Source organism: Jaculus jaculus, chromosome 2 (assembly GCF_020740685.1).
Source record: "Jaculus jaculus isolate mJacJac1 chromosome 2, mJacJac1.mat.Y.cur, whole genome shotgun sequence".
In the NCBI taxonomy this organism is placed as follows: Eukaryota; Metazoa; Chordata; class Mammalia; order Rodentia; family Dipodidae; genus Jaculus; species Jaculus jaculus.
This window is the reverse complement of record NC_059103.1, coordinates 93296861-93309015: the sequence shown is the minus strand read 5'-3', so window position 1 is coordinate 93309015 and position 12155 is coordinate 93296861. Positions and strand designations below refer to the sequence as shown.

At 41.1% G+C, this 12155-nt stretch overlaps 1 protein-coding gene across 4 annotated transcripts in view; it reads left to right on the top strand.

Moving 5' to 3' along the window:
• Window positions 1-12155, top strand: part of Egf (epidermal growth factor) — a 102501-nt gene that overhangs the window by 57147 nt on the left and 33199 nt on the right. For all 4 annotated transcript variants that reach the window (XM_045143575.1, XM_045143574.1, XM_045143573.1 and 1 more), the window contains 2 exons: window positions 6036-6140; window positions 8153-8376. In XM_045143575.1, coding sequence (XP_044999510.1) covers window positions 6036-6140; window positions 8153-8376 — 329 coding nt within the window. The remainder of the gene's footprint in view (window positions 1-6035; window positions 6141-8152; window positions 8377-12155) is intronic.

Sequence of the window (12155 nt, the reverse complement as noted above, 5' to 3'; positions counted from 1 at the left end):
GGAGACATGAAAGGGACCAGTGTGAGTAAAAGAGGACACAGCCATTGCCACAGTGCCCGCACCAGACAGTGTTCCAGTTCTCTTTGCAGCTCAGGGAAGCAGAGGTGGCCGACAACGAAGTTTTACTCAGGGCTGGGGTGTTCCCATTGTGACAGGCAACCCCTGTGACTGATAGCTGAGCCTCACAGGGAGGAGTGTGTCAGCCAGAGACTCCTTCTCTAACTGTTTCCTCTTCTCAGGGTTAGAGCCTCATGCCCTCTCTCCCAGCTTGCTATGGACTTTGGATGGTAGGAAATAGTCCTGAGAGCCTTTAGGTCCAGCCTGAAGTGTTGTCCTTCCCCACTGTCCCCAGCTTGTCCTTCTCACTCTCTTCTCTTGTTGGATACTCTACCGAAGGGGTTCCTCGAGCGCTTTCCTCTTAGTTCCTAATTGTTGCAGTTAGGGTCGCATTGCTGGTAGAAATCACCCAACTAAGAGCAGCTTGTGGGGAAAAAGAGGTTTATTTTGGCTTATAGGCTCGAGGGGAAGCTCCACGCTGGCAGGGGAAAACGATGGCATGAGCAGAGGGTGGACATCACCCCCTGGCCAACATCAGGTGGACAATAGCAACAGGAGAGTGTGCCAAACACTGGCAAGGGGAAACTGGCTATAACACCCATAAGCCCTCCTCCAACAATACACTGCCTCCAGGAGGTGTTAATTCCCAAATCACCATAAGCTGGGAACCTGGCATTCAGGACACCTAAGTTTATGGGGGACACCTGAATCAAAGCACCACATTAGTCTTCAGATATAATCACATGTTATTGCTGTAGATTCTCAGAAGTAGGTGTAGAGTGTTTCTTTGAGCTGCTTAATGAGCAAATTCAGCAGCAAAGTGGCAGGAAAACACTTCTTCAGCCAGAAGTGGTTTTGTTTATCCTCTGATTGCCCAGATTCGCTGAGGCTCATAATGAAGTGGTCAGTGAGGTGCTGCTGGTGTCCAGTAGCACCCTGGGGACACAGCATTTTGCGGTGTGTCACAGTCTTCATTTTTTTTTAAGTGAAATCATTTTGCGCAGATAAAGCAAAGGGCCCACAAATGTCATCTTTTTATCTTTCTTTTTTAGTTGGTTGGTGTTGGGATTTTTGTTTGTGACATGCACTTGTAAACCAATCTTTCCAAGATACGGGTTGTGTTAAATTGTTACTACGGTTACCTGTCACCTCTTCTGTCTTGACTGCTGATGTTCCTCAGTGATTCTAATGTCTATTTTATGGGAAGCAGCCTTCCTGTGGGTTTTCTATTGCAGGGCTATTTTATACTTAACAAAAAGGAATAAAAACTCACTAACCTCATGGGGATTTGGAGAAAACCATTTAGCCCACTTGGAGCAAAAGACAGATTCCTCATTGTTGGGTTTTTTGTTTTTTGAGGCTCATTTTAATAACCTAATTCAGCATTATTGTGCTACCTCAAAGGTAATATATTTTAAGATTATCTTTTGATCCTGAGTTCTATACATGGTGTTTGAGTTGTCCTTCTATTGGAATTATTTTTTTTTTAATCATTAAAGTGAGTCTTATTTTAACCAGTTTTACAATTGTATTTTAATCTTAAAAGTATATGTCATTGGAAAGAAAGAAGTTTTTGCTCTGTGGTATTGAACATATAATTAAAAGTCATTAAAAAATTATTGCTTGCCATAAATAAGGATGAGTTTCTTTAAAAGGAAACTCTAGGGCTTGGCTTCACTCTTAGTTAATTAAGGCTGACAAATCATACATGAAAAAAAAATATGTGTGCGGAGGTTGTGTGTGGGGGGGTAAGCCAGAGATGTTCTTTTTGTTTGAGGTAGGGTCCCATTCTGGTCCAGGCTGTCCTGGAATTAACTATGTAATCTCAGGGTGGCCTTGAACTCATGGCAATCCTCCTACCTCTGCCTCCTGAGTGGTGGGATTAAAGTCGTGTGCCACTATGCCTGGCCTTAGAGATGTTTTTTTTCATAACTTATATTTTTATTTTTTTACTTGCAAGCTGTGGTCATTAGGCTTTTCAGGTAAGTACCTCAACCGCTAAGCCATCTCTCCAGTCCCAGAGATGTTCTTCTTTTTTAAAATATATTTTATTTATTTATTTGAAAGAGAGAGAGAGAGAGAGAGAGAGAGAGAGGGAGAGAGAGAAAGAATGGGCCCTTCAGGGCATCCAGCCACTGCAAACAAACTCTGAATGCATATGCCCCCTTGTGTATCTGGCTTACATGAGTCCTGGAGAATTGAACCAGGATCCTTTGGCTTTGCAGGCAAATGCCTTAACCACTAAGCCATCTCTCCAGTCCCAGAGATGTTCTTTTAAGTTTTTATTTTTTGAGAGAGGGTCTTCCACTGAACATAAAGTTCATCATTTTGGCTACACTAGCTAACAATTAAGCCCAAAATCTCCATCTCTCCAGTGCTAGGACTACAGGTGTACACTTCTAACATTTTATGTGCGTTCTGGGTATCTGAACTCAGGTCCTCATGCTTGCATGGCAAGCACTGACTCACCGAGCTGTCTCCCCAGACCTCCCCCAGTCCCTTCGTTTTCCAGGTGAATAACATAAGGCTCAGGGAGTTGTTACTCCAGGTGACACAGCATATGAGTGACACGCCTTGTACTAGAATCCTCGTGCTGGGTCCAGCTGAGCAAGTGTGAAGGAGAGCTTCCCTGGGGGTGGGAGAACACTTCCTGAGGTGGGAGAGATTGGCTTTTCCCCCTTTAGTGGGAAACAAGACAAACAGAATGAAGTTGGGATATTTCTGTCCTCTGGGAACCCCAATCTCAGGGCTACAGAAAAAAACTTCTGTCCCTTATATGTGGCAGCCTGTTTGAGCCTGGGAGCAGAAGGACATGAGAAAAGGGGCTGCCTCCTGCATGATGCTAAAGAGGGCCCACATTCTTGCTTCTATGAGAGAAGCCATGAACCAGGTCCCTCCCAAGATAATCTGAGATGTGTCACGTGCTCTAGTCTAGGGTATTCCTCAGAGTAGCTGAAAACTGAACTGTGATGTGAAAGGTGGGCATCCTGGAAACCTATAAAACTATATAAAGTAAAAGGAGAGAACTAATTAGGATTTCAACTGACCCAGAAAGAAAAGTCCCAGGGAATGTGCTCATGTGTTCTATGTCCAGAAAAACTCTTTTGGTTATGGAAACCAAGCAAGTTCTTAACACTGGGTCAGATATATGATGTGTGCAGTTATCAATAAAATGTCACATTGTAGCAGTTTTTCACTCATTCATTCATTCTCTTATTTAACCATACTTTCTTTTTTTGTTTATTTTTATTTATTTGTTTGACAGCGACAGACAGAGAGAGAAAGAGACGGGGGGGGGGGGGGAGAGAGAGAGAGAGAGAGAGAACAGGCGTGCCAGGGCCTCCAGCCACTGCAAATGAACTCCAGACGTGTGCTCCCCTTTGTGCATCTGGCTAATGTGGGTACTGGGCAATCAAGCCTTGAACCAGGGTCCTTAGGCTTCACAGCAAGCACTTAACTGCTAAGCCATCTCTCCAGCCCTTAACCATACTTTCATTCCCATATTATTTGGGAATTTATTTATTAAATGACTGTAGTGCAGCAGGTACTGCACTAAGTTTAGATCCATGATACCATTAAATCCCCAAGTTGTGTTTTATTTTTTATGATTTTTATTTATTGCTTGCATGTAGAGAAAGAGAGAGAGAGAGAATGGCCAAGTGCCAGGGGCTCTTGACACTACAGATTCTAAATGCATGCTCTGCTTTGCGCATCTGGCTTCACATCAATATTGGGGAATTGGACCCAGGCTGTCAGACTTTGCAAGCAAGCACCATATTTCTAGCCCTGTTTTCTTATCTCTAATTGAAAGATTAAGAAAATTTCTAATCAGAGATAAAATGACTTTCCCAGGGTCAAGCTGTCAACAGATAGTAGAATTGGAGCTTCCAGAACCATGTTCAAACTTTGTTGTGAATAATCACAGAGATGAGCTGGGGGCATGGCTCTGTGGTACAGCATGTGCTCAGCATGTGCAAGGCCCTGGGTTCAATCCTCAGTAGCACAAAACAATCAGAGAGGTGTGGTTCTTTCAGCCAGAATTAAAATGGGTCAAGGCTGCAGAAATGGCTCAATGGTTAAAGTACTTACCTGCAAAGCCTAAGGACCCAACTTCCATTCCCCAGAACCCATGTAGGCCAGATGCCAAAGGTGGTGCATGCATGTGGACTTTGTTTGCAGTGGCTAGAGATTCTGGCACATCCATTTTCTCTTTCTCTCCCCCCCCCTCTCTCTCCCTCCCTCTCCATGTACATATACATACATATGTGTGTGTGTGTGTGTGTGTGTGTGTGTGTACACACACACACACACACACACACAAACATACATATGCCTCTTTCTCTCTCTCAAATATATAAAAATAAGTAAAAGATTTTTTAAAAATGGGTAGGACCCAGAGTCATATAGCAAATTCAAAGTAACTTCAATTGTAATAAGTACAACAATCATAATAACAGCCTTCTCCATTTTGAACCTACTTAAAAGGATATTTTCATGGGCAGCTGTGCATAATAACAGAGCTTACATGTGGTCATTTTCAGAAGTGTAAACGTTGATCAGGACAACACATGTCAACAGCTCTCAGGTCCTGTAAGGGTGCTGCATCTTCTCATTTCCCCACATTTGCAAGGCACCTCTAATTTTCACAGTGCTTGATTAGTAGCATCATGGTGCCCATAGCCAAGGCCATGCCTTCAGGAGTTAGATGGGCATAGCCATATCCTGCAGAACCTGACCTCAAGCTCCCAGTGCATCGACTTCAGTTATAACAGGCCCTCCTTAACTGCTCTCTACTGTAAAGACAGCTGCTAAACAAGAGTCTTTAATTTGTCTGGAAATGAGTAGTTTGTAGTTTGAAAACCTTGAGGTTATCTAGAAATCTTATCTGGATCTGACTCACTGAAGTTCCAGTCTTATGGTATAAGGTTATATGGTAACTCTTTTCCAATGAAGAGCCAGAGAGAGCTGACTACAGTCTGCACTGGCCAAGGAAAAGACAGAGTCAACTGAACATCTAAGGTCTAGGAAGTTCCCACTGATAATTTTACCAGCAATACTATTAGTTAATATTAAGAAATCATGATTCTTAAAGCCATTTGAACCCAAAAGGTAAAAGTACATGTTCTCTTTTTCTTTTTTGGAGCTCCTGGTAGATTGTGCTTATCCTCAAGGAGGGTAAGAATTGCCTATGGAGGGCACCAATGAATGTAATGAGAAGGATGCTGCATTCAGGGTACATTTGAGCAGAGGTGAACCCATTGTCCCTTGGTCTTCTCTTTCTCAATACCTATCCCAGAGTAGACTTGAACAGCATTACATGATTAGGTGAACACTGTGAGCTGCTCAATTTTCATAGTCTAACTTGTGCTCCAAACAGCAGAACTGATGGTTTTATTACTCCATTCAAGTGGCCTCAGATCAGAATCCTTTCTTCGCACCAGGGTAGAGTAGAACGCAGATGCAAAGGTTACTGAAACCAAGGAAGTAGAGCCATGGATAAGTTGTGACTGCTGTTTGTTCCTCCATCTGTCCAAGAGTTGTGTGGGGAAAAAAATGAAGCCACATGAATCTCTGCTTGCTATGCTTATGATGTCCTGTCCCTTCTTCCTCGTGATGGCTAACCCCTATACCTGGCACCTCCCTTGCCTCTGGCTTCCATTAATCCCAGCAGGATATTGGCATTATGAAGAGAAAGAACAGGGATGGGGATGGCTTTTATCCTGCCAGACCACTGATAGAGCTTTTTTATACCTTTCCCTGTGTCTGGGATCAATATTTAGGATGCTGAACACTGCATTTTAAATCAAGGGCAGCAGGTGGCTTGCTGGTGCTGGTGAGAGAGAGAAAGACAGACAGACAGAGAGAAAGAGAGAGACAGGGAAAGAAAGACTATCAAGATGAAAGAAGAGAAACAGTTCTTCTTGAGTTGTAATGTTCATATTACACCCTTCCCCTCACTTATATTACATATATTTTAGGAAATCTCTCATTGAAGGAAGTGATTTAAGTGGAAAGCATCGTCAAATAATCATTAAAGAGGACATCTCTCGGCCACGTGGAATTGCTGTTCATCCAATGGCCAAGTAAGTATTTGAATAAATCAGGTTCTTTTCTCCAGAGGTCATGTGTCAGTCCACACTTGCTATTTGGGTGGCCAGAGTTCATCCTAAAACTTCAGATTGTCATTGCATTTGGAGGCCAAGAACATCTGTGAGATTTTCTCAGATCCTCAGAACTGAGGTGACAGCATACACTCCTTAGTTATTTGCACATGCATATGTGTGTGGTATGTCTGCATGCATGTATTCCATATGTGTGCAGGTATGTTGGACTTCTGTACACATATATATATGAAGGTCAGAGGTTGACATTGGCTGTCTTTCTCCAAGTCTCTGCCTTAATATTTGAGATAGAACCTCTCTCCCTGAACCTGGAGCTCACTGATTCCACTGGTCTAGGTGAGCTAACAACAAGCCCCAGGGATCTTCCTGTGTCCTCAGCACTGGGATTGTAGGCATGCACCTCCACAGCCAACTTTTGTGGCTGTTGAGAATCAAAGTTCAAGCACTTTACCAGCTAAGCTATCACTCCAGCCCCACATTCCTCATCTTTTTAACGACTTTTGATTTTCTGTTTTTGTTAATAATTTTGTTACCATGATTTACTTTAAGCAAATTTAATTTCATTTTGGGATGAAGCTGACTATAATTTATTAACCAATTAGATTTAAGCCCATTAATCTACTTTTGATAAATGTCCCTCTAATTTATTTAGCAAAAAAAAAAAAATTCTGGATTGTAAGACTTACAATTTCTATTTAAAAAAGCCAAAGATGACATCAGATGATATGTCATTTATAGATTCAGGCAGAAAGAAATATAAATCGTGAAAGAGTATAATGTTTCATATTATTAATTATGAATTAGCATCACATTTTGGCTTGGGGTAGAGAATTAAAATTAAGACTAACAAATGATTCCTTCACCATTCTTAAAAAGAAAAGACATAAAATTAACTGTATATTTTTTATGATGCAAATTTCACAATGGTCTTTGGGAGGTATATGTCAGTAGCAATTGACAATTGATCCAAAGCCAATCCAATGGTTAAAACAGTGAGAATGTAGCCATCTCTAAACAGATCAAATTAATATTGAGCATTAGTAACTTCAAAAAAAGTAGAAGAGGGACTGGTTGGGAAGAGGCAAAAGGGCACAGGGTGAGGAAGAATGGAAGGCAATGGGAGGGGATTATAATCAAAATATATTACATACATGGATAAAAATTGTCCATAAATAAAATAAAATTTAACAAATGTGCCTTGCTTGTGGAACTTAAAATGAACTAAGTAAATGCAGTGCACTGCACAAGGCTAGGTAACAGGTAAACATGCTGCTTCTTTATGCTGTCATTTCACAGGTGCATGATACAACAGCTAGCAGGTCCATTGTATTTTATAGCTAATGCTTTTATAGTGTATGGTATGTGGTGTGGATGCGTGTGCATGCATGCATGTGAATGGAGGCCTGTGCGTTACCTGGCGTAGACGTGGATGTCAGAGGACAACTTTCTGGTGGTGTTCCTCACCTTTCCCCTCCATTGAGGTGGGATCTCACAGCACTCACTGCTGTTTTACAGGCTGGCTGGACCCTGAACCTCCAGGGAATCCTCTTGTCTTTTTTCTTCCTCCTTCCCTGCACCCCAGATGTGGCTGGTGTTACAAAGTTCTGCTTTTAAGATGGGAGCTGAGGTTCACAAAGGGTACTCATACTTGTGAGGCAAACACTTCGGAGCTAATTTAACACTATTTACTCAAAAAATGATTAATATTATTATACTGCACGTTTTTAAAACAAATTTCTTTTCCTTCTAATCATTTAAGCCTTAGTTCATTATTTCTTGTCCAAGATGCTTTATAGCTCAGATTATTTTCTCTTGAGAATTTGATCAGTATGCTGTGTTGGTTTTCCCTTCTATATTCCTCAGCGTGACACTCCAGTACACCCTAAAGTAATTTACATTGATATTTTCAGATGAAAGAATGGAAGAATTTTTTCATGTAGCTTTTGATCTGTTGTGTGCTTTCTTGACTCAAGGAGAATATTCTGGACTGATACAGGGATTAATCCTCGGATTGAAAGCTCTTCCCTTCAAGGCTCTGACCGGCTGCTGATCGCCAGCTCTGATCTGGTGGAGCCCAGTGGAATCACCATCGACTACCTCACCGACACTTTGTATTGGTGTGATGCCCAGCAGTCTGTGGTAGAAATGGCCAATCTGGATGGTTCCAAACGCCAGAGACTTGCTCAGAACGATGTAGGTGAGGCTTTGGGTTGGATAGTTTCTTCCTCTTATTTGAGTGCTGATGAGGGTTACCTTCATAGTGTGCTGACACATGCACTTACACTTAACCAAATTGAGAAAGGATAGGAGAGAGAGTTCTTCAAGAATCATGAGCATGCAAGGATTACCTTGTCATTGGAATACTGAGTAAAAAGGTGTGTTGAACAATCATTTCTCTTCCAAGTTTTCCCCAAATGAAAATGAAAACATTAGGTTTGTTTTTTTGGTGTTTTGAGGTAGGGTCTCACTCTTACCCAGGATGACTTGGGATTCACTCTGTAGTCCCAGACTGGCCTCAAACTCATGGTGATCCTCTTAGCTGTGTCTCCTAAGTGCTGGGATTAAAGGCATGCTCCACCACACCCAGGCAACATAATTTTTTTTTCTATGAACTAGATTAAGATTTAAAATGTTGATTCAGCTGTTATCATTTTTATGGCTTTAAATGTCATTCCACAAAACAGATAATTTCATTTTTAGGCATTAATCAATGTCAACTGATAATGTGTACAAAAATTACTAAATGTAGCCTTCTCTGCTATTGTATGTTTTGAATATCTTTAAAATACTGTGGCCTGTAAAAGAGAAATACAAATGAGTATGAGATTGTGTATCAGTGGGAAATTGATATTGATTTAGGGAAGATGCAAAGGCATCTTTTGAATGGGGCTATGTGGTAAATAGATGGTCAAAAATTGACCCTTGTTTGTTAGAGCTGCCAGGACAGAGTGACTGAAGTTAATTCTAAATTTTCTAGGGGACATCGAATGTTCTTGAGAAAGACCTACGTATGACTATGACAAGATTGGCTTTTCAAGACCACTGCTTAGGCAACAGAGTAATGGTCAGATGGGAATTTAGAGAGAAGGAAGCCAGTTAGGAGGCTGAGTGGCTGTCTATGCAACAGTTTATGGTGGCCTGAGCTGGAACATTGTCATTTAAAGTGAAATGACAGATTAGGGTCTTACAAATCATTGTGGATAAAAACTGAGAGCACCTCATGTCAGGTAGGTATAGAAAGCAAGAGCCAGGAATGTATTGAAAATGTTTTTGTAATTTAGAAACTGATTGGGGAAATGAAAACCATGTTCTCAATTTAGGAAGAAATGAACAGAATAGATATAGACTAATTATTTTAGCTGGGTGTGGTGTCACACAGTTTAATCCCAGCACTAATGAGGCTGAGGTAAAAGGAGTACTGTGAGTCTGAGGCCAGACTGGGACTACATAGTGAATTCCACGTCAGCCTGGGCTAGAGTGAGACCCTATCTCAAAACAACAACAAGACCCACAAACAACAACAACAAAAACAAAGCCAAAAGAACCTACATAGTTATTTTGCCAATTTTCTTCAGTTTCAGAGGCAATAAGTTTTCAGATAACATAAGATGAAATAGAGCAAGGTAAATGCAATTTAAGTTTTATTTCTTTCTAAGATTCTTTAAAACATATATGCTTCATTAAAAAAATGATATGCTTGCATGCATTGTCCGACCCTGTCCCTCCGTGCACTTAACAGGTAGTCATCGATTCATTATAGGGAGTGTAGAGACAGTGGTGAGTAGAATCATGGAATCTAGTTGAAGAAATATAATTTAAAAAACATCAAACAACACCAACACCAGCAACAGGAACAACATTTATAAAAAAAACTAACAAAAGTCAGCACTTGGGAAGCAGAGGTGGGAGGATCGCTGTCGCTGAGTTAGTTCTAGGCCACCTGAGACCACATAGTGAATTTCGGGTCAGCCTGGGCTAGAGCGACACTCTACCTCAAAAAAAAAAAAAAAAAAAAAAAAAAGAAAGAAAAAAAGAAAAGAAAATATCACCCCACTAAATAAAATTATGCCTTTATTATGAGAGAGTAGAAAGAGTTTTGAACATTTCTTACCAAAATTTTAAAAAAATCATACTTGGGATTTAAAAAAACACACACACACAAAATTTTTTTTTTTTGAGACAAGGTCTACTGTCGCCCTGGCTGGCCTCAAACTCACTATGTAGTCAAGGATGACCCGAGCTTTGTTCATACTAGGCAAGCATCCTACCAACTGAGCTGCATTCCCAACACCTTCGCATATATTTGTAATTTGAATTGCTACTATAACCTGACCAAAGCTCCTTCCTACTGATGACCAATATCAAATATTTTTTTAATTTGTCTAACCATTCCTGTCGCTACAGCGCCATCTACTGCAATATGTGTAGTATCTTCTCCACCGATAGCAGGATTTTGAATGTAAAGATTAAATAAATTCATTCTTAATTAAAACTGCAATTAATTGTGGCCCTTTGACTTAAAATAAGGAAGATTCTGTATGGTGTAGGGTATTTGTTGAACCATTATCGCTAACTCTAACACATGCTTCTAATGAACAAACTTTGAGGATATTATGCTATGTGAATAAGCCAGTCACAAGAAGAAAAATGTTGGACAGTTCCACTTGCTTGAGGTATCCGGAGTAGTCAAACTCATGCAAACAGAAAGTTGAATAATATTTCTTAGGGGTGGAGAGCGGGGAGAACTGAGGTGCTGTTGAGTTGGTATAAAGTCTACTTAACACTGATAAGTTGGACACTGAAGTTAAGATAGTAAATTTTGTGTTGTGTGTTTTCCCACAATAAAAAGAATGATAGCCATATAAGAAGTTGCCATGCTGTATGATTTTTCCTTTGAGATGACAGTTAGACTGCAATGAATGTTAATGACCCTGGTCAGTAATGACCAGTGAGACCCACTGTGGCCAGAACCAATCATTAGAGTTTTCCACCACAAGAGGGCAACATTCATTTTCATCAACCAAATCTATTGCTTGTTTGCCAAACAGTCGACCTGGCCAGTGAGTAGACATTAAATATTATAAACGTGTGCCTCCTTCGCTGAAGTGTCTGCTTGAGATGGTGGTTCACTACATTGCCCTGCAGCGTAATACTTGAAGACCTTCTTGAGGCCGTTCCAGGCCTGGAGTGGTGGCCTCAGTTATGAAGGGCAGAGACATTGGGGTGCCAATAAGATCTTGCAAAGGACAGCATGTACTGCATGATGCTTTCAAAACACCCTTTGCAGGGAAAGAAAGAGACAAAGAGAAGCTAGAAGAGAAAGGGAGGAGGAAATTAAGACAGGAGACAGGATAGTAATGGGAAGAATCTTTGTGTGTCGAGGGAGTGAATATGTAGAAAATGGGGTAATTGCCAGTTGAACAGGCTTGGGAGAAGGTAGGAAGCATGACACCAGGGCCACAGCCACTGGGCTAATGATGGATAAGAGGATGAGGAAAGGAGAAGAGGCTAATTCAGGAAACATGGCAGAGGAAATGGGAATTTGGAGACTTATTAGTCATCCGGAGATTGAATAAATGTTTCTAACTATCTGTGAGCTTTTTCCACTGTTCACAACAACTATTTAAAATCAGGGAAGCCATGTCAAAGAGGAGTAAGATCTTCACTTGACTTTAGCCTAGAAGTTTTGGCCAGTGAGTCCAGATCATGTCTGCCTCGGCCTCCTTGTTCTTGGTGCTTTTAAGAAATATATTTTTATTTTTATGTATTTATTTGACAGAGAAAGAGGGAGAGAGAGAGAGAGAATGGGTGCCTCAGGAACCTCCAGCCACTGCAAACGAACTCTAGACACATGCACCCCCTTGTGCATCTGGCTAACGTGGGTCCTGGGGGATTGAACCTGGATCCTTTGTCTTTGCAGTGAAGTGCCTTAGCCGCTAAGCCATCCCTCCAGCCCCCTTGGTGCTTTTAATATAG